At 39.5% G+C, this 25,981-nt stretch overlaps 1 protein-coding gene across 1 annotated transcript; it reads right to left on the bottom strand.

Annotated features, from left to right (window-relative positions):
• Positions 1-12,103: 12,103 nt before the first annotated feature.
• LOC143861113 (UDP-glucuronic acid decarboxylase 2-like) lies at positions 12,104-16,819 on the bottom strand. Its single transcript, XM_077372058.1, has 8 exons — positions 16,134-16,819; positions 15,348-15,465; positions 15,055-15,202; positions 14,499-14,578; positions 13,994-14,077; positions 13,831-13,905; positions 13,614-13,706; positions 12,104-12,501 (listed from the first exon to the last, which is right to left on the bottom strand). The coding sequence occupies exons 1-8, from the start codon at positions 16,604-16,606 to the stop codon at positions 12,289-12,291; spliced, it is 1,284 nt and encodes a 427-aa protein (XP_077228173.1). The 5' UTR covers positions 16,607-16,819; the 3' UTR covers positions 12,104-12,288.
• Positions 16,820-25,981: the final 9,162 nt, after the last annotated feature.

Raw genomic sequence — 25,981 nt, 5'->3', positions numbered from 1 at the left:
CTCTCATTTTACAATTTGAATAGCAGGGCTATCTCTGCCTTTGGTGTTGAGTCCTCAATTCAGTTTCTTTCATTCTTTCTTACCCCTTTTTCTTTTTTACTACATAAAATATTTGTTTACTTATTTGTGGTAGATATCTTCAGGTTTGTTATCAATTTTGACTTTGAAACTTTAGAGGTTCTACATGATGGAAGACTCACAAAGTGGGGTCCCAGGTCCGGTTGATCTTAACTGTTAAAAGGATAATGAAGCAGTTTCCTTTGCATCTCTCGTCTCTTTATTGGCAAATACTTACATGTCACCCTCCTTACTGGATAAATGGATATGGATTCCTGAATCTGAAGGTGATTTCACCATGAGAAGCTTTTTTCGGAATCTAGACGAGGAGAATGATCGGGCACCTAACTGGTCGAGGATATGGCAATCACACATTCCCCCTCGCATTGCTGCCTTTGCGTGGATAGTACGTCACAGATGCATCAATACTTGTGAAAGGTTGCAGAGGCGGAATTTTAGTCTAGCAAGTTGGTGTGTTTTATGCAAAGAGAACATGGAAACTCTAGACCATCTTCTCCTACTATGCCCTTACTCTTTTGCCATCTGGATGGGGATTCTTCATTTTTCGGTATGTCCTGGGCTATGCAAAATAGTATTTCAGAAATTTTAAAAAATTGGCCTCGTGCTTTTATAGGATGCACTGGTCAGAAATTGTGGACTGCTATCCCTTTTGCGATAGTCTGGTTTCTGTGGGGTGAAAGGAACAATAGAATATTTAATGACAAGTCCAGATCGGCTCGAAATCTTAGCTTATTGATCATCATCGTGATAATCTTTTGGGTTTCTTGTAGAGGGGATATACCTTACCAAACCTCACATATTCTCAGAAATGGTATTACGGTTCTGTCAGAGAAGAGAAGTGTAAGCGTTATCAATCCGAGATGGGCACCACCCAATGTGGGGACTCTCAAATTAAATTTTGACGGCAGTTCCATGGGAAATCCTGGACCTGCAGGGATCGGGGGGGGGGGGGGGGGGTGCTTCGTGATTCAGAGGGGCAGATAATTATGACTTTCTCTGGTCCAGTTGGAACTTGTGATGCAAATGAGGCGGAGGTTAGAGCTTTACTATTTGGCCTTCAATGGCTTCGCACTCACAATTTGGGATCCTTAATAGTGGAAGGAGAACAACCTCATTTAATTGAGTGCAAATGATATGTCATTGCCTGGGCATCTAACCGTCGTGGTGGCCCTTGGTGTCGTGCTCCGGAGATTGATGAGATTCGGGATCTAGAGCAACTATTACAGCCGACCCTACAACATAAAAGGCATTCGGCAAACTCTTTGGCTGATCATTTAGGGAAAGAAGGGGTGGTCCTTCAGGACAATATTGTTGTATTTAACTCTGTAGTGGCGTTGACCACTTGATACTCTTTTTGTTTTTGGGACATCTTGTCCCTCTTCCTGTATCATAGTTTCTTGGAATATATTGTTACTGTTACCTTTCAAAAAAAAAACTGTTCATTTGATAGCCTTCTTTGGTCTCCTTTCAAGCTACTTTTGATAGCATGCTCTCTCCTTTCTCAATGACCCAAAAGTGTAGAAAAGCTAAGTGGAGAAAAGCTTCAAAGATTTATCTATTAGCAGTGTGTGGATGGACATTGTAGACACCCCATTTTGACTGGACCCGAGTTCGCGTTGTTTAGGCGAAGCCTCATCAAATAAGTGAGCTGGTACCCCAAATTTAACCCCAGTATAGCTTAAGGTCCCCCGTAGATCCCCATAAAATTTCGTTGAAATCCGAGCTTGTTTGCTTAGTAAGCAGGTCAAGATAGTGGGCGCAATGCAGGCTAAAAGGGGGTTGAATCATCTGAAAAGGGGGGTTGTCCATGGGAGTAAATGAGGCAAATATATCATTTATATGTAAAGGGGGGTGAATTAGCTCGTCTGAGACGAAGCCGATTCGTGCGCTCATCAATTTTGTGCGCTTATTAAATCGGGGGTGCCAATATCATTTCTATCATTTTGATATATAAGCAAAAATCAAAGAAAATCGGAGGGAGACTATTAATTTTCGTTGAAGAAAATTCACAGAGAGCGAGAGTTGGGTTTTTCTCTTTTCATTTTCTTCCCTCGCCGATCATCTTCTCCGATCACCTTTCTTTTCCGATCATTTTCCGATCTACGATTTTCTCCGGTCAGAAGGTACCTCCGGTGAGCCTATAGGATTTCTAGCAATCTGTATAGCTTAGATGATTTGTTTTCTTCTCTCATCATACGAAGATCACTATGTCTTTCAAACAGAGATCTCTTGTTTGATATCTTCGAGTTTCTTGATCCTTAGAATTTCTGATCTACAGTTTATGCTCAAAACTTCAGATCTGTTATCTGTTCTTATTCGAAAATCTTAGTTTGTAACTTTAGATCTCAGATCTGTTGATTTCAAAACCTAGTTTCCATTTTCGTTTCAAATTCGAAAGGGAAATAGATCTAAGAAAAAGAATCAGATCTAAGAGAGAGAGAGAGAGGGAAGGGGAAAGAGATCTGAACGATCGTCTCTTCCGTTGGATTTCTTGTTGGAATCCGGCCATTCTTAGTCGGACTTTCTCTTTTCTTTGGACATTATATGATTATTCTTTGCCATTTCTTAGCTAGAAAGCAAGATCAGCCATCTCCCTTTTGCTCCTATTTCAAACCCTAGCTCGAGCTATGCCTGAATGAGTGAGATCTAGATATTTTACTATTTGTTGAGTGTTTAAACTTCAGATTTGGCTGCTTTGGTATGAATTAAAGCATTTGTATTCAATTGGTGTTCAATCAACAAGAGCTCAAGAAATCCGATAAGATCCGCACTATTCCAGAGCATCTTGAGGTAATTTCTGATGGCATTCCTCTATTGCATACTATTTTTGAGAATAGTTGTGGCTCTAGTTAATTGTTTAATTCATGGTAGATCTATCGTTGCTATTGGTTCTTATTGGTGTATCTTCTATCAGAGTTAACATATGTAATTCCTTGAAGGATTTCATGAAATTGATTTGGTAAAAGTATTGTGTAATGTACATAATAGCGTTATAACAGGACTTTTATTTAATTACCTTTGATTTGCCTAAGCAATTTTGTTCAGAAAATGATTCTGTTTTGCTACCTTGATGAGTAAATGAATGAAATTTTAGTGGTAAACAGATTTTCTTCCATAATTATATAGACAAACAGGATTTTGAATGGTATTTCAAGATAACTTGTTGTAGTAGAAGAGAGCAGTTTGTGAAAATGAGGTCATTAAGACATTTTCTGGGAAGTTCATGGTTGCTAAATTGGGGCTTATTTTCTTGAAAAATTAGGTAGCTGGCTTGCTTATTGTGACCACTTATAGTTATTGATTTTGCTATGTTAGGCATTAGATTTGGATTATACGTGATAACACTACTACAAGGTATGCATCATTGATTATCAAATAATTCCAAAAATGATTAGGAGCATGAGAATATTGGTTTCATAATGTGGATTGGAAATGAAATTACAGTATCATTTCACTTGGTATACTTAATTGCAAGAAGGTGGTTTATTTGATATTTACTGCCATTCATTGTCACTGTCAAAGAGGAATTTTGTCAATAATATTAATTATAAGGTGGGCCTAACCATTAGCTATGTTTCCCTATTATTTTCTTTTGATATGAATGTTGGTTCAGAACATAAGAAGGTAAAGCTATTTGCATTATTTTTTTTTATGTAGTCTTGTGTTGTACTATAACAAATAAAAGGACATTCGTTTGAAAAGAAAGGATGTTTTTGATTTTCTTTTATATACTTGCGTGCTTTAGGAATATCCTTGAACATGAGCAGTTCATCTCTGTATGAGTGTGTATGTACACATGTGTGCCTATAAGTGCGTGGATATGTGCCTGTATGAGCGTGTATACATTTGTATGCATAAGTGCGCTGTGCATGTATCTATGTATGCGTATGTACAGGTGCATGTGAGATTTGTGTGTTCTTTGTATAAGTGAATCTGCTGTCCTTCAGAATGTAACTGCTGTCCTATAGATTTCATTGCCTTATGAATGTGATTTGTTGAGTTAAAAATCATACCTGCTGTCCTTTAAAGTGTAACTGCTGTCCTATGGATTTCAGTGCCTTATAAATGTGATTTGTTGAGTCAAAAATCATATCTGCTGTCCTTTAGAATATAACTGCTGTCCTATGGAGTTTATCTGCTGTCCTATGGATTTCATCGCCTTATAAATGTGATTTGGTTGAGTTAAAAATCATATCTGCTGCCCTTTAGAGTGTAACTGCTGTCCTATGGATTTCATTGCCTTATGACTGTGATTTGTTGAGTCAAAAATCATATTTGCTGTCCTTTAGAATATAACTGCTGTCCTATGGAGTTTATCTGCTGTCCTATGGATTTCATTGCCTTATAAATGTGATTTGGTTGAGTTAAAAATCATATCTGCTGTCATTTGGAGTGTAACTGTTGTCCTATGGATTTCATTGCCTTATAAATGTGATTTGGTTGAGTTAAAAATCAAATCTGCTGTCCTATAATTTTCTGCACTTTATGGTCGTGATTTTGGATGATGTTCTGAGATCATGCATTTTCCTTTTGTTTGTCTCAGCCCAAACCCATCTTTAGGGGACTCGCTCAATCTAAGTAGCGCTCCCCTCTTTTGTTTAGTAGGCCTACTCAACCTTTCAGATATGCCCCCTGTTATGCATCAAAATTTATAAAAATCAGAAATATCATTGCATGCATTTGTATAATCTGTTAAAATTTTTAATATTCTTCTCTTGTACTAAGCTTTGAGTTAGGGTTTGAAGACGGTAATAAATGGTGTTCAGGTGAGACTCTCTTGAGGTTCATAAACTTGTCTTTTATTTAAATAAATTGTTTTAGGAAAGAAGGAGATCAGATGACTACTCTATTCGATATTATCGACATGAGTACTGTCTGATCTCAAGGCGGGCTTAGAAATATTATCATGTGTATTTGTGATATCAGATGATTACTTTAGCATCATCTGATTTCACCCCCATATTGGGGCAGTGGTACTTGTGGTTGGGCATAGAAGTGTTTAATGTTGTTTTTTGCTTTATTAGGCTATCCAGCGGTTGGTCTGGACTAATTAATGTTGTTTATCATTCTATGATTGCTATTATTACAGATTGTGTACTCTTTAGTTATAAGTCTTTCTTTGCTTAGTACTTGATTTGTTTGTATAAGAATTGAATGGAAATTTGAGATTGCCTAGTAGCTCTTTTCTGCTCTCTTGGTAGACTAGCGCAGTCTTTTAGACTTCTTTAGATACTAGAACCTGTACTAGGAGACATACTCTGTCTCGTTAGGCAATCCTCCTTTGGAGGCAAGCCTCATTTGTAGAATCCTCTCTGAGATTGCACCTCAGTTTGTTCCTTTGTTAATTAGAGACCAATTTGGTCAATTAGTTGTCTTAGCCCTGCTTACCCCTTGAGGGCAATGATAAGGTTACTTGGAGCCCATCTTTGTGTGTGTTTGGGAGACCCGCCCGGTCTCATTCTCTCGTTAGTCCTCTTTGTGTGCTTTTTTATTTTGGGAGAACACCCTACTCGGCTTGGCTTCATACCCTTACCCTTATGGGTATTGGGTTGCACATTTGTTGCACCCTAGGGCTAGGTAGCTGTCCGGCCCGGTTAGGTATTTTTACCTTTGCCAAATATGCACAAGGTCTCTTATTCCTTTTGCTTGTAAGCTTCTCCTTAGTCGATAGTCCATTCGCATAGGAGTCAGCCTTGATTAGAGAGTCTTTGACTCATTCGCCTTTTAGGTGACGTTATTAGAGAGTCTTTGACTCATTTGTCTTTTCAGTAGTGTTGTAGGAGAGTCTTGGACTCATTTGTCTTTCAGGTGTTGTTATTAAAGAGTTTTTGACTCAATCTTTTTCTTATTGGTTTTTCTAGAGAGTCTTTGACTCATTTATCTTTTAGTTGGTAATAGTGGAGTCTTTGACTCATGTTCTTTTTCTTTTAGGGAGTCTTTGACTCGTTTATTCTTTAGTTGGTGTTAGTGGAGTCTTTGACTCGTGTTTCCATTTCTTTTAGAGAGTCTTTGACTCATTTATCCTTTAGTTGGCGTTATTTGGGAGTCTTTGACTCATTCCTCCTCTAAGTTGTAGTATTAGAGAGTCTGTGGCTCATTTGTCTTCTTTGATACTGTTAGTAAGGAGTTTCTCCTTAGTCTTGTTGTCATTCCTTCTTCTTTGGAGACTAGCCCAGTCTCATTGTAGCTTTGCCTTTTGAGATCATAGATCTTTTTCTTGTCATCGTTAGCTTAGTTTGTCTTGTTTAGGGGTTTCCCCTATTTGCCCTAGGGTTTGGCCCTAGGGTTTTGCTTTGTATTTTCCCTTAGGTCTTTGACCAAAAAGGTGAAAACTCTTTACTTCAAAAACTTTTGAAAACTTTAAAAATACGAAAAAACATCTGAAAAACCTTAAAAAGCCTAAAGTGTTGAGTGTTTTAGAATTAGTAGTTAGAGAGTTCGTTTCGAACTACGTTGGGTTGATCGTCTTCCGAGGTACGTAGTGCAGCTTGGGATTATATCCCAAGTCCAGCCAAACTTTTGTAAATAGCGTTTTAAACCTTTTTGAATAAACAGCATTTGATTTCGAAAAGCTCTTCCTTTAGAGTTAAGACTTTGTCCTAGATAGAGAGTTTAGAGTTAAGTTTTGATCTTTGTTTTGTTGTGTGCTTGTTGGTAATTGTTTTAGAGTTAGGGGTCTGTCCTAGAGTTATAGGAGTGCTTCCGTCCGGTCAGTCGGCGATCCTCATCGCCGAGTGATGACTAGAATAGGATACGCTAGTCCACCTTTGGTTTTTCTTAGGAAATACAGCCTAGTTACACATAGGTTGTAGGAATCACTTACATTAGCCTAGGGCTAACATGCATTTAGTTATGGCATATAGGGTGTCCTAAAAATTCACAATTCACTGGAATTTAAATAATCGTACAAGAAACTTTAATAACTAGTCCGGTCTTTTAGATCGAGTCTAGGATAGAGGGCTAGGTGTCTTAGGCATCATAGCTTAGAATAGGCACGAAGCACGAAGAACTACGTTGCCTTGATTCTCGTGGAGGCGGGGATACGTAGGCTTCTTTGGATGAATACCAGATCATCCGAAGACTCGGGCTAATGTTTTAGAGTCTTAGGATTTATTGTGTTGTTATTACATATTTTGATGTGTTTTCTTACTTTCTCGTACTGATCCTATACTTTTAGCTATAGCTTGCATGTGTTTGCACATCAGAACTTAGACACCTATTAGGCATGTCACTCATAACCTAGCTATGCTTAGGTGACACATTCTTTCATTTTATTTTATATGTGTTTATTATTTTTATCCTCAGGAAATGCATGCTTAGGTAGACGACTCCTGAGGATTGTTCCCATTTCACATGATTTTTACCCAAACTTCTTTGGAGTTAATAATAAATGGCATAAGAGACCAAGTGCTTGCACTCGGACGAATTGGGGGTGTTCTCAGACCTTCCTCATTCGTAACCAGGCACGAACCCATATATATTTCTGGTTATCCATTGCACAGATGATTTGATTTTAGGGTTCCATGGTATATCCATGGATGGCGACTCTGAGTTTATTTTAGGTATGTCTCGGTTTCGAACCTCGGTTCCGGATCGAGACATATCTCTTTCTTTTTATATCGCCACTCGTGCTATGCTATGAGGGTGGCATCCGTTTCGAGAGTTCCTTGGTAGAGCTCTCCATTCACGTGGATGATCCAGAGAGGGTGCTAGGGACCCGTTCCCTCGCCGCCTATCACGGATCGGGGTCCACAGACATTTAAAGATGTTGGTGGATGGAAGAGTTGGAGAGAGCAAGCAGCTCAGACCAATCAGTTGCTTGATGTATTGCTTGGCAATATAACGAAAATTGGATCTTTGATTTGGAATGAGTGGTTTCTCTGGATGGAAGAATTGGGATGAATAACAACCATTTTATTAATTATTTTTCTTTGAAATCTTCACCTCAAAAACAATAGAATGACATTATCTGTAGTGCACATGTACTTCCCTATAAATAGAACTAGATTCAATTTGTGTTTTTTTTTTTTTTTTTTTTTGGGGGGGAAGCCCCACAATTTTGATTGTATTCAGTTTGTTCCTTTTATTGTGCCATTATAAATATGATTGCTTTCTCATTTTCTATTTTCCTCTCCTCTCATTTTTCATATGATTCTTCTTTCATTGTTTACAAACTGCAGCATAACTATTCTTAGTTGAAACTCTTTTTAATTGAAGCGGCAAATAGAAAGCTTTGATATATTACTATCATTTAATTTATTTTTAGCTATTTATGTGTTGTTGTTAGGTACCATCTTTTAGATCAAACAGCTATCTCTTTCTATGTATTTTTAACTCATCTAAATTAACTTCAAAAGGTTTAAAGTACTGGTTTACGGCTGAAGCCCTCCTCTCCAAGAAGCTGGTTAATAAACTCTGCGGCCGCGTCCGGCATGGGATGAAGAGGAACGATAGGAGGCTCTCCAAATGAACTTGTACAAATAAACATTAGATTTCATTAATTAAGCTTATCTAACATGCAAAAAAACAAAAATCAGAACTTGTACAAATGACACATTTCATTATCCAAATGACATAGAACCAAACTAATATAATGGGGCTCAAAATTACAACTCCAATTATTATGTTAATTAGAGAAATACAACCTAGTTTCTTTATGAAAAAGCATGTTCCAATATTTCCTTAAATACATAGCTTATCAGAAGAAAACAAACTAAAACAAAAGAAAACTGAAGCATTCAGAAATCCCCTGCATTTTATCAAATAGGTGAAAAACAAGTTCAGCAAATGGCATCCCCGAGATCTGATCTAGGACTTCCATTACTGCACAAAACCCTAGATCTGATCTAGACCTTCCACTACTGCATTAAACCCTAGCCCACTAAAAACAGATAGAAATCAGAATCAAGAATCAAAGACTTAGAATCAAGAATAAAAGAAACAACAGAAGATCAGGATTTGAATAGGGCAAAATGACACCAAGAGAGAAAAACTCACAATTATCGAAAAATAAATAAAATGCACAAAACCAAGCAAATCTTGGATCAAATGCAAACATAAAAGAGAATGGGAAATATAGATAGAGAAAAGTGTTCCTGCGCAGCTGCTAAGGTGGCTTAAAAAGCCACCGATTGGTTAGTATAGCGGGTCCACCTTTGCGGGGTTCACAAAAAGTCACCAATCGGTGGCTCTTTAATCAACTTAAGCGAAGATAGCTCCTGTTTTTAAAGAGCGTAAACGTCTGCCAAATGCCCTGCTTTACAAGGGTGCGAATTATCCTACAGGGGTGCGAATTATATATGATAAGAACTCAACACTCATATAGGCGTGTATCTATGTACATGCACTATTCCCACATTAAAATGAGTTTAATCTCCATTATTAAATCTACTTGCATTAAGAAGTTCTAGGAGCCAGAAATTATTGTTGTTGCATGGATTGATAACGTTTAATTTAGAAAATTGTCCCGAAGGAAATGAAAGGCACAAAACGTGGAGTTGCAACTCGGGTCGGGCGGGTCGGGTTTTCCATAACCCTACCCTACGCTAGAAAAAATCTCAGGTCGGGTTGGTATATTTAAAAAAAAACCCGAGATTCCTAAACCAGGCCCATGGTTTTCTTGGGTCGGGTTGATGTGGGTTAGGTAAAACCAACCGAAATTCCGAATTTCGCCAATTACCAATTTCGGTCCGAAATTTAGTTTTACTGCCATTTTTTTAATAAAAAAAAATTGCTACAAAATTTCTTCCGAAATTTCGGTTTTCTGTGGGGTCCGAAACGGTTACCGAAACCGAAATTTTAAACCATGGGTAAAACCCGACCCAAGTTGCAAGCCAAGATACTGAGAGAGCCTTAGAATAAATGGGAAAATCTTTATGGGAGTTTACTGTTAAATGGGGAGATAAGAGCATCCCAAAATCTTGACATTCATAGGGCCCACCCTCAGTGACCGGAGTTGTTCATCAAGTGGGCCCCTCAAATGTGCATGGTGTAAATAAACAGGAAAGTCTTAATAGGACTTTACTACTTAATGGGGAGATAAGAGCATCCCAAAATCTTTACATTCATAGGCACAACCTCAGTGACTGGAAATTGTTCTTCAAGTGGGCCCCTCAAATGTCCATGGTGTAAAAACAGTATATCAGAGCACATTGATCCATTGATTGAAGGGTTTTGATCACTTAGATCGGTGTGATTTACATACCACGGCCCACCGAAAGGAGTTTGACCCTCTCCAATCTTCACCAGATAAGGGACCCGCCATTGGTGAGGGAAATTAATAAACCAGATATCCCCCGAGTTTGTCGGTCCAAGGAACATATTGGCATACTGTTATAAATAAAAGCCCATTGATCGAGCAGGTTATAAATAAACCCCATCTTTTGTTGGATATAGTCCAGGACATTCCATTCCACTCCACATGGTCATAGGCTTTTTCAATATCGATTTTCACAATCAAACCTTTGCTGCATCTCTCTTCACCGAGTCGAGGATTTCATTAGCTATATGAATACCGTCCGATATTTGCCTCTGGTCTACAAAGGCTCTCCCTGTGATCATTTTCCATTATCAATGCAAGATTGTCTTGCTACTCAGTCTCACAAGAAAATTACTATCTATCTAAAGGGTATCAATGGAGATCCAATCTACCCCTTAATAATTACAAGTCATTTGTCTGTTACTGTTAGGATATAATGCATGGTACTATTTTTTTATACATTTTCTTAGCTGATAATCTCGGATTTACTGAGCCTCAGACTAAAAAAATGATCTTTTTTACACAAGAAAGAAAAGATCTGGAATGGGCTGTGAGTCCAAAAAATCGACAGAGACATGTTTCGCAGCTGGTCTGTCGCACTTCAGACCAGCCACCTCGTGAATGGAGATGGACCCTAGTAAATCCCTATGCGTTTTCTCCATTCACGAGGTGGCTAGTCTGAAATGCGACAGACCAGCCGCGAAATGCCTTTTGCGATGGACCCTAGTAAATCCCTATGCGTTTTTGTGGAAGTCACTGCGTTGAGGCTGACTGATTGTTTACTTAAGACGCTCTACGTCGTCGCCATCTGTGGCTGGCTGACAAACGCAATTTGGATACTTTGAGAAAGCAAAGTTTGAAGAGGATCTGTAAAGGTCGGGCGGCTACATGGTCGGAATTTGGTTTAGTAGATGTTTGTGGTGGAAAAGAAGGGAAGGTGGAGATAGTGAGAAGTAGAGAGCTCTACTTTTTTTTTTTTTTTTTTTTGATAGGTCACTGTTTCAGAAATTGTGATGGTGATTGAGACTATTAGATATTGTGGATGGACCATAATCCAAATGTTACAGTGAATATTTCTTGTAAGTCCCTAAATGCAAGGAAGGCTTACGCTCTACAAAGATTCTATCATTCAGGGATCGATAACAGGAGGATATCTCTCTTGTATTTGCTCTCTCAAGGAGAGGTAGCTTCTAGTCAGTCAGAATATAAAGTGAGCTGGGAGTTGGGTTTGTTGCATGAGGAGTTCAATGGTTAGGATTGTTGGTTGGTGAGATTTGTGTATGATGGCCCGTTTATCAACGGTCTGGATCCACGGTCATGTGCGATGAAGCTATGGCTATGTTGGGCTGTTTCTTCACGCAGATAAAGATCCTTGGACAAGCTATTCCTGAGTTTGGCTCCTTGCCTGGATAATTTCATCTTGAATAAACCCCTGGGATTGATTACCTTGATAGCAAGCCTATTCAATTCATAGAGAACCCAGCTTGCTATCCTCATAGAGAACAGCCCAATAGGATGATCTAGGCCTGCCAAAAGACAAAATAAGTTGAGCATTAAGGCTCTCTCTCTCTCTCTCTCTCTCTCTCCAAGAATTGATCGACAAAGGAGAAGATCAGAGGAACAGGTCATGAAAATGGGAAAGGATGAAAGTTAAAAAAGTTCTCATCATTTAATGAGATGGGCCAAACATGGAAAGGCATTTAGAACATGCTCCCCACCTCTTCCTTTGCAATGATGGGGAGTTTACTTCTGGGACGGAGATATGCATACATTTACTGCTAAAACTTTCTATTTATGATGATATAATGCTTAAAAGGACAGAGTAAATGGACAAGAGAAAAAATATTACAAAAACCCAAGAAAGAAAGAAACAAGTAGCAGATGAAACAGAGATGAGAATTCAGCATGAGATTGAAAACTGTAAGCAATGAGGGACTCTCCAAATCCAAAAATTAAGATGAAATGGCAGCATCCTTGTGATCACCAAAAATGCGCGTCTGAAAGTCGGAGATCATGAGGGGGAGTCCCTGTCGGAGGCCGACTTTGGGCTCCCATCCAAGTTGTTCTTTCGCCTTCGAAATGTCTGGTTTCCGCTTGTGCGGGTCATCCTCGGTGTTCGGTCGGAATACGATCTGGGCGTTTGGATCGATCGTCTCTTGTACCACCTGTAAATTGGAGATGGATAAGGGCAGGGCACTCCGGGCAATTTACAGGCCTAACAAATTAGGCCTTCCAACCTCCATTAATGACCAGATGGATACCTATCCTTCCTCACCTCCACTGACAAGCTGAAGGGCCATTGATAATGTGGCATTTTAAGAACTTCTCTACCCTGTTTGTTTTGATTTTGAGAACCAATTGTGAGTTCAAAACCGATTACTGGGCTCAAAATTAAGGTCCTCTTCGTATAAGATTATGACAACTGATTGTGAATGCCAAAAATGATTAATGGACTCAAATTTAAACATAATTTTGAGTCCAATATTTAGTTTGGCACTCACTGTCTGTTGTCATAATCTTAAACGAACAGGCCTAAACATAAATATGAGACCAAAAATCAGTTTTAAACACAATCGGTTCTTAGAATCCAAAACTAACACGCTGCTGATATTTGCACAATCATGTTTTAATAATGTGACAAACTCATCTTGTCCTTTCTTTCTTAATTGGCTGCTGAGAGCTTTTTCGGAAATGCAATAGCTTCCAACATCTTGTTAACAATAAAAGACAAGGATAGTTTATCTCATTATCAAAACATAGTAGTGGGAATATCAGCAGCCTTTAAGAACTGATTGTGAGTCCAATAATCAGTATTGGAGTCAAAATCAATTCTTGAAATCCAAAACAAGTCATCAGACAATCATCTGAGGTTGAGGGACAAGATAGTCATTTTAAGAAAGATTGTTTTGAATTTCAATAAGGGATCTGATCTTTGTTCTACCATGTTATGATAACGAGACAAACACACCTTGTCTTTTCTTTCTTAATTGGGGAAATGATATATCCGCCGCCCCTTTTGATCACCAGGAACACCCCCCCGTCAGTGTATCAATGACTAAAGAGGGGCTGTTGTACTTATGTCAGAAAAATTCAATGCCCCTTTGCCACAAACACTGACAGGGGGTGTTCCTGGTGATCAAAAGGGGCGGACGGACTTGTAATAGCTTTTAACATGTTGATAAATTATTATCAAAGACAAGGTGAGTTTGTCTCATAATCAGTTTTGGGACATGACCGTAATTAAAAAAAATAAGAGGGATATAAGTGTCATTGTCACCTCGGCAAGCTCCAGCATAGTAAACTCCCCAGGATTTCCGAGATTGAAGGGTCCCACGTGTTCTCCTTCCATTAGTCGCATTAGACCATCCACCTAAGAGAGAGAGACAAAATGAACATCAAATTACCAAAATACCCCCTCCTGAAATGACTATTAACAGTAACACTATCTATACACATCTCAGTTCGTCGCGTCGTACCAATAAAAAAGAACTCACCAGATCGGAGACGTATTGGAAACTCCTAGTTTGCTTCCCATCGCCATAAACCGTCAGAGGCTCCTTCCTCAGTGCCTGAATCGGACGGTTGATAAAATTCATAAAATGAATAAATAAATAAAAATTAAATAAATAAAATTATAAGAAATGAAGAAAAACCCACCTGGGCCACGAAATTACTGACGACTCGACCATCGTCGATGCACATGCGGGGGCCGTACGTGTTAAAGATACGTGCAATTCTCACCTGATAAAAGGGTGTTATAATCATGGTTTTAAATTCTAGCTGAAAATAGCGAAATATTTCAGTTGCGGCATAAACCGAAATGAAATTCACATGAAGCCGTTTCTTTACGAGATTTCGCCCAAATTTTACCAAAATTTCGGTTGATTTTTTGGGTTTTTTTACAAAATTTCCACCAAAATTTAAAAAATGTAGACTGAAATTTTATAATTTTCACTCCACCGAAGTAGCCGAAATTTAGATATTTTGGTCGAAATACAAAAAAAATAAATGAAATCATAATCATATTTTTACATGATTTCAGTCCGAAAACGAAACATTTCGCTTATACTGAAACTGAGATTTAAAGCCTCGGTTATAATAGAAAGGGAGGGGGCGTATCTATAAAAAAAGGGGGTCTCTAAATATGTTGTGAATGTTTTACCTCGACATCAGCTCCTCTGTGGTAATCCATGGTCAGAGTTTCCGCCGTTCGCTTCCCTTCATCGTAACAGCTCCGAACACCTAACAAGACAAATTCCGGCAATAAGTGTCAGATTCCGGTAGACAAATGTACGATGTGTGTCAGATACCGGTCGAGAAGAACCTCGCTCAGATTCCCATTCTTCGTACCAATTACCGAAAGGGTGTTGTTTCAGCTTAGGACGGGAATCTACTCAGAATAACCAGAATGCCACTACGTCTAGAGAAAAAAATATCCCACATGACAAACGATATTCTGCCAAAGTGCGCTTGGGGGGCCACCGAACCAAATAAAAAAATGAAGGACAAAACATACACATACGCGTCCTGCGTACGTTAGTGAGAACAGCAAAGTCTCACTAACGTGCGCCGCGAGTCGTGTCAAGCTTGTTTAAGAGAGTGAGCCACCCAGCCTCACGCATCCGGCATACGTTAGTGCTAACACCATAATTATCACTAACGTGCGCCCCCTTCGTTAGGCGTATGTTTCATTGTTTTGCAGAGAGAGAGAGAGTAACCTATTGGATTGACATTCCCCCAATAAGTCTCAACCTGAGGATGTTGCAGGGGATCACCATACACCTCGCTCGTACTCGTTAGTAAAAACCGTGCACCAACCCTCTTTGCTAACCCTAACATGTTCAGCGTGCCCACCACATTGGTCTTGTGCTGAAGAAACCCACTTACAATCAAGGATAACCAAAACCCTAACCCTAACCCTAATTCTCCTTCAAAAATATCAATCAACCAAGAACAAAAACAAAAAAAAAAAACCCAAAAACCAAAAACACAATAATTTTCAAAAGGATATGATCGTCTTGACGGGATTGAACTTGTAATGCACGGGCGAGGCCGGGCACGCAAGATGGTAGATTTGGTCCACCTCGAGTAAAATCGGCTCGACCACATCATGCCGAATAAGCTCAAACCTGTTATTGATAATATATAAACTCAGTTAGATTGGGTTTCGAACTATATAAAAATTAGAGATTTTATAAGGTGTAAGCTCGTATAGTCCAGTGTTTTGCTTATACTAGGATGATCCAAACTGTCCATTTGATGGGCCACAACCGCTAAAATCATTTCCATAGGATGATCCTAGCCCTTTGATTTATAGAGGAATAGCTTATTATGGAAACATTTATTGATCGGAGGGTTGGGATCATCCTATGGAAATGACTTTGATTCACAAACTATTTGCAATAATTAAATGGACGGTTTAGATCATCCTATTGGAGATTTTATATGGCGTGTAGCCGTGTAGGCCCGTACAGTCCAGTATTTTTCAAAAAGTACTATATCGCTCACACCATAGTATGATCCATTATGATCCAAACCGTCCATTTGATGGGTGAGAATGGTGTCCCTAACATACAATGATCCCAACCCTTCGATCTATGCAGTTCCTCTATAAATCGAATCGAAGTGCTAGGATCATCCAATTAAAATGATTTTTTTTGGGGACAAAACCTATATACGCTGTGGCCCATCAAATGTACGGTTCGGATCATACTATAAGGGCTTACACTATACAAAAACTCATCAAAATTTATAGTAAATAAAAAATTAAAAAGAAACTAGGGTTTCAATTTCAAACCTAGGGTTTCCAAAATGATGCATCACGTTCTCTTTCCGCCCAGTGAAAAAATTATCAACCACGATAACACTATCGCCACGTCCAATCAACCTATCAACCAAATGGCTACCGACAAAACCGGCTCCACCGGTTACCACGATCCGAAGCCCCTTTCGTTTCAGACCCAAAGGTACTTTCCCACCCGAATTTACCAAAACATCCCCACTAGGGTTGAAGACTGATCCCTCGTACGTCATTCGGTGTATGGGTAGATTCGGAAAAATGGTAGGGTGATGGCTAACGTGCGCTGGAGAGGAAGGATAGAGGGTGAAGATTATTGTAGCTATTGAGATTCCGATGAGGACAAAGAGGAGTCTTTGTTCTTTGAGGATGTAGTGGATTGGGCGTGAGATGGAGAATTTTGGGGGTTTTTGGGAGTAGAGGGGGGCGACAGGTGGGGATTCGTGGCCTCTATAAATTAACTCTGAACCCATCTTGAAGAAGGAAAAAAAATTTCCAGATCTGTGTAAGAAGAACCGGGGAAATTGATTTCTGGGTTTGTTTGGGGAGGAATGGTTGAAACTGAAGAAATAAAAATGAGATTTTTCAGATCGAATTTGGGGGAGAAAGGGTGAAGCAGTTTCTTTACTTTAATTCTTGCCGGAAAATCTCCACCGGCGCGAGAAAAAATGATTCTCTGGATTTTTTATATATAGCCTTTTTCTAAGCATTTAAACAAACCCCGCTTTTGGTAGATATTTCGAAAATACCCTTGGTTGGCGGATTAAATATCCGCTTCATGACTCGAGTAGTGAAATGACGAAATTATTCTTTCTTTTGTGAACCGTACGGAGATTAGTGGAGAGGGATTTTTGTGGTTCTTCTCCCTACACGCACCATCACAAGAGGAGTTTCTGGTTCGTTTCCCTCCACACCATCACAAGAAAGTTCCTGTTGGGTTTTCCCTCCCCACCAAACCCACAAGAAAAGGTATTTTGTATATTACTCTCTCTATTTTGTTGGTTGTTAGCATGCTACAGTGTCTACCACACAAAGCTTTCTGCAAAAACCCCATCCGGCCTTCTTCCTTCCTCACTCCCCCTCTCTTCTATTTTCACTCCCTTTCAGAAACCTCCCACAAATAAGAGTCACCTCTCCATCCGTTTCTCAAAACCCGATAGGGTTTATTGTGCTATCTGTTGTCTTTATAGATGTAGCTGTTCATTTATCAAGGCTCTGTTCGTTTTGAAACTGTATTTAATTTATGACGAGTGCTATTAAACTTGTATGAAAGGCCCTTCAGAAAATTTCTCATATAGCTCCTGTTTAGAGCTTTCTATTGTTAAGGCCCTGTTCTTTATGATTTTGACAGCGGATTGTGAGTCCAAAACCCATAATTTGACTCCAAAACGGATTGCTAAGGCCTTGTTTCATCTTAGATTTTGACAACCAGTCATGTGCTGTTGATGTTGTAACCTATTGTGCAACCAGCAATCACATAACCTGGGCATGGGATTGCTGTTAAACAGTTATAACATGCATCCCATGTTGTGGCCCAGTTAAATTTCACCTGTTATAAAATTTGAAGTTTCACATGTTATGCAATCCCATGCCATTAATAGTAACTTCTATAGAGTTCCACTGTTGCTGAAAGATATAGATTGCTTTGTGTGTGCTCATGGGACTGATGTTTATTTGAATTTCAACCTTGTTAAAAGATGACTTTTCCCACACTTTCTGTTTTGTCTTCCTCTTTAAACTCATTACAAAATTCGAAGTTTGTTAGAGGCTAAGGTCGGTTCCTTTGTTCCCATTCCATCTCTCTTTATAAGGCTTCAGATTGTGAAATTGAATTGGGTTATTTGTTTTATTTTCTTTCTATATCTATTTGGATGTAAATTTCAGATGGTTTGCAAAACCCAAAAGCCATTCAGCCCTCATGGCCTAGTGCAACCTCATGTTCATCACAAATGAATGGGGAAAATGCGTGCACATGAGAACTTCGACCTTTCCTGTAAACAAGTCTCGTGAACTTGATTTTTTTTTTTGGTGATATAGCTTACACTAGGCCATATATCTTATATTTTGTTCAAGAGGTGATCTTTAGCTTAAATGGTAAAGCACTTGAGAAATGAGGTTTGAACGCAACGTTCTCAAGAGGATGGTGGTTCGAATCCACCAAGATCTTTAACTTTGCAATCTCTTTTGGCACAAGAAAATAGCAAGTTTTTGCAACTAATTCACTATGGATGTAAGCTAGTTAGCTATGTGTGCAACTAATTCACTGTGGACGTAAGCAAGTTAGCTATGTGCATTTAAATCTTTTGAGCAGCTTGTTCAATGTTTGATTTTACCCAAGTAATTAGTGAGTTCATGCTATTTTTCAATTAATTTCATTGTGAATGCAAGCTGGGTGGTGGAGGTATGCAAGCGTAGTTGCATAGTAACAGGTATGAATCATGTTAGAAATTGTTTGCTTCACCTTTCATTTGAATGTTTGGTTCACCATTCAAAAACTAAAAAAGAAAATGTTTGCTAAGCACTTAATAAAGCTACTGGGAGAAGTGGGCAATATTTTAACTTGGGTTTCTGAGGATTCCAATAAGTTTTACCCACTACTTAGGCTTAAATCTTTCTTTATTTAGGGGCATTAGTGGGGCCCACAAATGCACACTATTATTTAGATCCATTAATCCAACCCACAAACCCAAAGGGTAGTAGTAAAAATTGAACATTAACCCTGTTGATGGCTAACATGCAGTTTTAATGTTCGTGTGACTATAAAAAGTTGCCATTAAAGTCCGTGTGCTCTCAAGAGTCCCAAGTGTCCGCACATTCAAAGTCGAAGTCCCCAAAGAGTCATGGACAATTTCAAGAAGCACACGAGTGATTTAAAATCCAGCACGACTAACCCCCCGTAATAGGCTTTGGCAGCTGTTTAAGTAATAAAAGACAATCTAAATTAGTGCAATTATTAAAACATAATAATGCCATTATCAATAGCCTTTTTTTGGGCGATGATAAATTCACACCCCGGAGGATAATTTGCACCCCTTAATGCCATTATCAATAATCTGCTCATGTCATCTGAATGGTGTAAGAAATCTAGGGGTTTGGATCATACTAGCGTTAGATGAGTGGGCCCGGTTCAAGCTTCTTGTGGCCTCTCTTAGTATCATTCCTCTAAATTATCAGATACAAATTGATCATGGTAGACAATCATGACCGTTGGATGGGAGGCTTCCTCCAATTAGTCAAGGTTATTTTCGGAAATTTAGCTTTAAATATCTTATTTGGTTGTTGATTCTGCTAGAGCAAAAGGCTTTTGCCATTTGGTGGAAATTTGGAGTGATTCTAAGCTTGCAATATACTAATTTAATGATTATAGAAAGTACCATGCAAATCCCATAATAAATACCCACCCACAACTTTTTAGGGTATTTTGGTCATTTCATATGGAAGCTATTTACAAGTGGGCCCCACCTGCAGACTAGCAAGGATTAGCCTGTCCCACTATAATCAGATGGTCCAACCCCTTGATCACTTGTGTCATCTCATGATATTCTATAAGTTCAACGGTCACGATTTCACATACATGTTCTATTGTGGGACCCAAAAGATGCATATTGCCATCCATCTAGGAGTGATTTTCAGCCTTAGTAGTTCTCACTTTGGTTATTTGCTAAGCAAACTAGGGAAGATCTAAAGGGTATATTTTCCTAGAAAAGATTTTCATAGAATTTTTTAGAATCCAAAATTTCCCTGTTGTTAGTAAAATTTTGTTTCTGTTGGACCATGGAATGTTTCTTTCCAAGAAAATTTTTTCATGGACAAAGTTTTATGTTTCTTTCCAAGAAAATTTTTTCATGGACAAAGTTTTTTCTAAGAAATTTTTTCTCTGGATCCAAAGAGCCCCTAAGAAAGTGTAACGTGAGAAGGGAAACGCTTCCGCCCAAAGTTTTTGATTCCTTAAAAAATAATTTTATTATATTTTAACCCTTAAAATAAGAATCTAATAAAAAAAAGATATTTGGTAGTGATAGGTTGACACTCATAACACTAACTAACATGCTTCCAACTTGGGAAATTATATTGACCCCTTTTTTCTAGGGACAACCCCCTCTAGTATAATGGACGGTTTGGATCATCCTATGGTGGTACTTTTTTAATAAAGTGAGGAGTGCGATCATCAGAATACGGCAGTGACTCCGTTACATGTAAGCGACGTGAGTGAGATCTAGCCTTTAATGGTGTGGGCCCTACCCAACTTCGTCCTCACGTCATGAAAAAGTGAAAATTCTCTCCGGTGGAAGCGAAGTTGACTCTTCACCAAACACGTGGCACTTATTGATTTGTCACGTTTCAGCGTGTCGTTATCATACAACGACGACGGCGAAACTATTGCATTCGAACTTTCAAACCTCGGGAAAAAAATAAAGGGTAGAATACATTGTTTGGATGATCCAAAGCGTTCATTATTTGATGGGCCCGACATAGATAGGGTGTGCCCAAAAAATCAGCAACATCGGATCATCCTAACACTTCATTCTGTGGATGAACCGTCAACTGCTGAGGCCTACCTTATACAAATTGAAACCACAGGGGGGTCTACTTGTAACTTTTTAAACATTAGGGGTTAAGTTGAATGTGTCAGAAACCATAGCGGTCTAAGTGTATTTTTCCCAAAAATAAATTATAAGAGTAGTTGATATGAATGAGCACACCCTAAGATTCATATGGGATAGGTACCCTTTAATTAGGGAAATTATATTTTTTTCCCAGGCCAACCCCTCGTAGCATAAAGAGTACTCATAAGTCATAACCATGGTTCCAATTTCGTCCGAAATCTGAAATTTTGGATTTCGGTCTCTTTCGGATTTCGGTTGAGGTCGAAACCGAAATTGGTTTTACCAAATTTTGAAATTGAGACTTCAATTTTTTTAATAATATGGCATTTTTTCTGAATTTCAGTCGCAATGAATAAAATATTATTTTTTATTGTGTACTAGATTTTGGCTGAAACTTAAGTTTCAACGAGGGCCGAAATACATACCGAAACCGAAATTTAAAACCGTGGTCATAACCATAGTTAGCAAAAAAGAGTGGTTTTTTTTTCAAAAAATGCTATTTAAAACTCGTTTTAATGGTTTGCCTTTTAAAACTCCTTATAGTTTGTGCAAAATGTTTTAAACACATTTAAAATGCATTTTTGAACATATTAGAAATGTTTTTTTGGTCAACATTCCAACTTTACCCCTACTATATTTTGTAAATTACAAAGCTCCGTAGGGTTGCTGGGTTTTTTTTTTCCTAGGATTTATGTGGGAGAATATTTAGTGGTCATATCAGCTTTTTCTTGGTGACATCTAAGGGTGTCAATTTTGGCTTGGGCTCGGAAGCTCGCTCGAGCTCGGCTCGAATCCTTAACGAGCCGAGCGCGAGTTAGGCCAGGAGAATTTAATATATTTAAATATATATATTATATATTAATATATACATTAAAAGGGTTGTCCATGGAGTGAAAAGGGGGGGCAAAATATGTCACTTCATTTTTGGAACCCCATTTGTTACTAGGACCACCCCCCATAGTGTAAAAAAAGTAGTCAAATTACACTAGTAGGGCTGTCCAGGGAAGATGAGGGGTGTGAACATAATATAACCCGAGCTCGGTAAGGCTCGCGAGCTTGACCGAGCCGAGCCCGAGCCCGAGCCGAGCCTCACTTGTGAGCTTAACGAGCCGAGCCGAGCTTGGCCAGGCTCGGCTCGGCTCGGCTCGTTTACACCCCTAGTGGCATCAGCAAAATCTTGTCTTGAAAATGCTGGTCTCTCTTTCTCTCTCTACCTTGTCTCTCCACTCATCATAATATCTTTCTCTAATTAATGCTGGTCCCTCCTTTGTCTCCTACCTTTACCCACATAAATCCCAGGAAAAGAAAAAAACCCGGCAACCAAACGAAATGATTTCACCCCAACTATGTTTTGATATACGGGCTCATGTATCTTTTCTTTTAGCATTTAATTGTCACGTAAGTGCTTTTTGGAGACGGTAAGAACCCTTTTACAGATCTTTAAATATAAAAGACAAAAAACATGAGCGCGTTAGTAGACAATACAGTAATCACATTTGAGGGAATTTGGTAGATTGTTTTTTTTTACCAGTTAGTAGACAAAAAGGTCCATATATGTGAAAACTGAAAAGGAGGAAATTTACCATTAAAGAGAATTTAAAATCGAAGGGCAGGTGGTATGCCTCCTAGCCCTTGAGATTTTGACGGTCGGGCATCATATAAAAACACACCATTAAAAAGATAAAAATTACCACGACTCTCCGATCAAAGCATGAGGTGTAAAATAGTGAGCCCCATCCTAGGCACAAGTGGATTTTGTGGGACCTACCCATCAAAACAAGAACTAAAATGGTGGGCCTCACCCAATGTATGAGTTTGAGTTGAGTTGGTGGGACCCACCCATCGAAACATTAAAGGCCCGTCCCATCAAAACATGAGGTGTAAAATGGTGGGATCCACCATATCAAAATAATATAGTTTAGTGTCACGTCTAAAAAAATCTACCATGCATATTTTGGTCACAAAATTATAGCAAATGTGAACTCTATTTGCAAACTGTCAAACTAGCTGAGGCTTTATGCAAATCAAGCAAATTAGAAAACTTCTTTTGACAAAAAACCCTTGTAGGGCCCACATCATAGGATAATCCAAACCATTCATTTGTTACGCCAAAAAAAAAATTTATTGGAAAATTATTGGCAAAGAAACTTAATATAAGGTACGCCAAGTGTTTCAATAAGCATGCGCTCCACTTGTTTTTCGTGTAGTATTTAAAGTGTTTAAAGAGCTTTTTGAGAACCGTAATATCCTCTGAAATCCCTTTAAATACTACACGACAAACAAGTGGAGCGCTTGTTTATCGAAACACCTTGGCGCGGATATCAGTTCCGTTTTATATGTAAGATTTTTTTCTCCACCTCATGCATAGCACAGGTGGGGCCCATCATTTTAGAACACCAGCTTCGATAAGGCAAGGCCCATCATTTTACAGCCACGCATAGCGTGAGTAGGGTCAACCATCTTCACTCAAACCTACGGATATGGTGAGGCCTACCACTTTACACCCACGAGAGGACCAACCATCTCCCAAATCCATGCATAAGGTTCGGGCCCATCATTTTACACCACGTTTTGATATGGCAGGTTCCACCAACTCCACTCCAACTGAAGCAATAGGTGAGGCGGCCCACCATTTTACCTCATGATAGGGCGGGTGGTCCCACAATCTCCACTTAAGCCCATGCACCGGGTGGGCCCACTATTTTACACGTCATTTTTTGATGAGGTGGGGCCCATTAATTTACAACCATGCATAAGCATGGGCCAAGAATGCTATTAACCATTAAACCATTGTGTCATTAGTCAGGCTTTTCCCAACCACAGAGAACACATCCCGTTGAGAAATAGTGATTAATAGATCAATGGTTTTGATAAATAGTGATTAAGATCCACTACCAACTATTGGCACTACGGACTTTTAATAATTGCACAACTCAACTTGTCTTTTCTTCTTTAAGTGGCTTTTAAGAGCCTTTTGGGAACTGTAATATTGTAATAAAATTTGACGGTTTTTTAAATAATAAAAGACAAAATGTGTTAGTGCAATTATTAAAACATGATAGTGTCAACATCAATTACCCAGCACTAATTTTGTTTCACACTTGCTTGCCTATTTTTTCTGTACTGAGCCCTTGCAGCTCATCCTGCATTGCTTTTTTTCCACTCACCTGAGGATCCACACAGGAAATTAACATCAAATATCATAACAGGAAGGACAAGAGACACACCTGAAAATATCTTTTGGGAGAATGAGAAATGGTGGTAAATGGAGAAGCAACAAAATGAGCACACCCAAGACATCCATGGCAATGGAAATGGAGGGAGCTCATTGTCTTCAAGCCCATGGAGCAAAAGAAATTGCAGATTACAGAAACAAAAAATAGAAATCTACAGAACATTAGTATCAGAAGAATTTCTAACATGGCATAGGAGGCGTAGTTTTGCCATTTCCAAAGGAAAAAAAAGCTAAAAAAACAAAAGGAACAAAGATTGCTAACGTGTGAAAATGCTATTGGTTTGGTTCCACTCTCAGTTACCATATCATTATTCTTTCTAAAAATGTACAGAATGAAATGGAGCTAGAAACTTGAAATTCATTGTGAATAGTCAAGGCAGTAATATACCTTTTGTCTGTTACCATATCCAGGATAACATGGACATAAAGCAGAACAGATTACATCACTAGTCATAACGACAATACATTTCCGCTTGAAAAGTTCACATTTGAATGTATACCAAAATAGGACCACTCTACTATAATCTAAAATGACCCAAATAAAAATCTAGGTGCAAATCAAAATGTAGCCTTAACAGCAAAATAAACTAGGATAATTTTTTCTTTTCATTTCACTATGGAGACAGAAAACTGAAAGGGTCATACCTTCTTTTAAGCTGTCTCTTCCAGATATCTAACAAGTATAGATGCAATGCTGCAGGATTGGGACCATATAACTGTACTACAAAAGTAAATATTAAAGAGCAATATACATCACACAACATACATGGTCCCCAATGGAACTAAACATGCCCATCCTAGTTCTTCACATCTTTTTTTACAAGTTACAACCCCGAAGCAGTAAATACAAAATAGAACAGCAACTACTAGCCTATACTGTCTCTTATGCAATGCTGCAGGATTGGGACCATATAACTGTACTACAAAAGTAAATATTAAAGAGCAATATACATCACACAATGATGGGGTGCGACAGCGCAGCAGCCTGTTAGCTTCCAACACGTGGCTAGAGGAGGGCCCACCGCAGGACCCTCACCAGCGGGGGTAGTTTGGTAATTACACAGAGTAGGCGAGCTTGAGCCTATAGCTGGTCGACACCTGTCTGGGAGCATTAACTCCCCAACTACCCCAATTTCTCCCTATAAAAGGGCCTTCAAAGCTCATAAATCAGGGTATTGAAAATCTCACCCACCACTCTTAAAAACACCCTCTTCACTCCGGCTCATACTGACTTGAGTGTCGAAGGGCCTGTCCGGAGTACACTCCGGGTCGGTCATTCTGACCTCGTTTCCTTCTGTGCAGCACACAGCTCATCTGGACTCTACATCCCTCCAGCTCGGCTCTTACGTCACTGCCATATCTGTTAACCGATTTTGGGCCTAACAGATTGGCGCCATCCGTGGGACTGCAGAACTAAAGGCTGTTCCAACCACTTCACAAAAATGGCAGGACGCAAGAGTGCGCGGGTGCCAACCGCACGTACCACCCGAGCCGTGCTACCCGGCAGGACTCGGAGTGAGCGACTCGCCTCGCTGGTAGTGGCAGCCTCCGCCACGGCTGAACAAAACCAGCCTCGCTCCGTAAATCTTAACTCCATGCCGACTCCAGAGCAAGTCCAAGCTCTCTTCCACCAGATGACCGCTCTCGTTGGCCAGTATCAGCAGCTGCTCCAGGCACCTCCCCAACCTCCTCCGGAAGCTCCACAACCTGTCCTCGAAAGGTCAGAAATTCACAGGGGACGGTCGTCGCGTCGTAGTGAAGACCGGACTCGCCATTCCCCCGGACAAGTCCGTCACCCCATAGCCAGGCATGCTCAGACAGAGCCGCACCGCCGTAGGAGGTCTAGGTCTCGCTCTGCGCAAAGGCGCCGAGCTCATGAGGAGCGCGCGCCACGGGCGAAATCAGGGTCCCGTCGTCGGAGCCCGGAGAGCCACTCCGGCTCTGCCGCAGGCCAATCCGTGGGGAGAAACAGGTCGCCAGAACATAAAGACGACCCAGTGATGCGA

Source organism: Tasmannia lanceolata, unplaced genomic scaffold (assembly GCF_043159265.1).
Source record: "Tasmannia lanceolata isolate RefF3 unplaced genomic scaffold, GAP_Taslan_0.1 ptg000002l, whole genome shotgun sequence".
Taxonomy (NCBI): Eukaryota; Viridiplantae; Streptophyta; class Magnoliopsida; order Canellales; family Winteraceae; genus Tasmannia; species Tasmannia lanceolata.
This window is presented reverse-complemented; position numbering and strand designations above follow the sequence as displayed.

What these genes read in the sequence shown, in the direction of transcription:
- LOC143861113 (XM_077372058.1), bottom strand. Translation starts at nt 16,606, where the DNA reads ATGGGTTCAGAGTTAATTTATAGAGGCCACGAATCCCCACCTGTCGCC. An exon ending in ACAGAGGAGCTGATGTCGAG is followed by an intron (nt 14,078 to 14,498) that starts GTAAAACATTCA and finishes CCCTTTTATCAG; the next exon opens with GTGAGAATTGCACGTATCTT. An exon ending in CTATGCTGGAGCTTGCCGAG is followed by an intron (nt 12,502 to 13,613) that starts GTGACAATGACA and finishes TCCAATTTACAG; the next exon opens with GTGGTACAAGAGACGATCGA.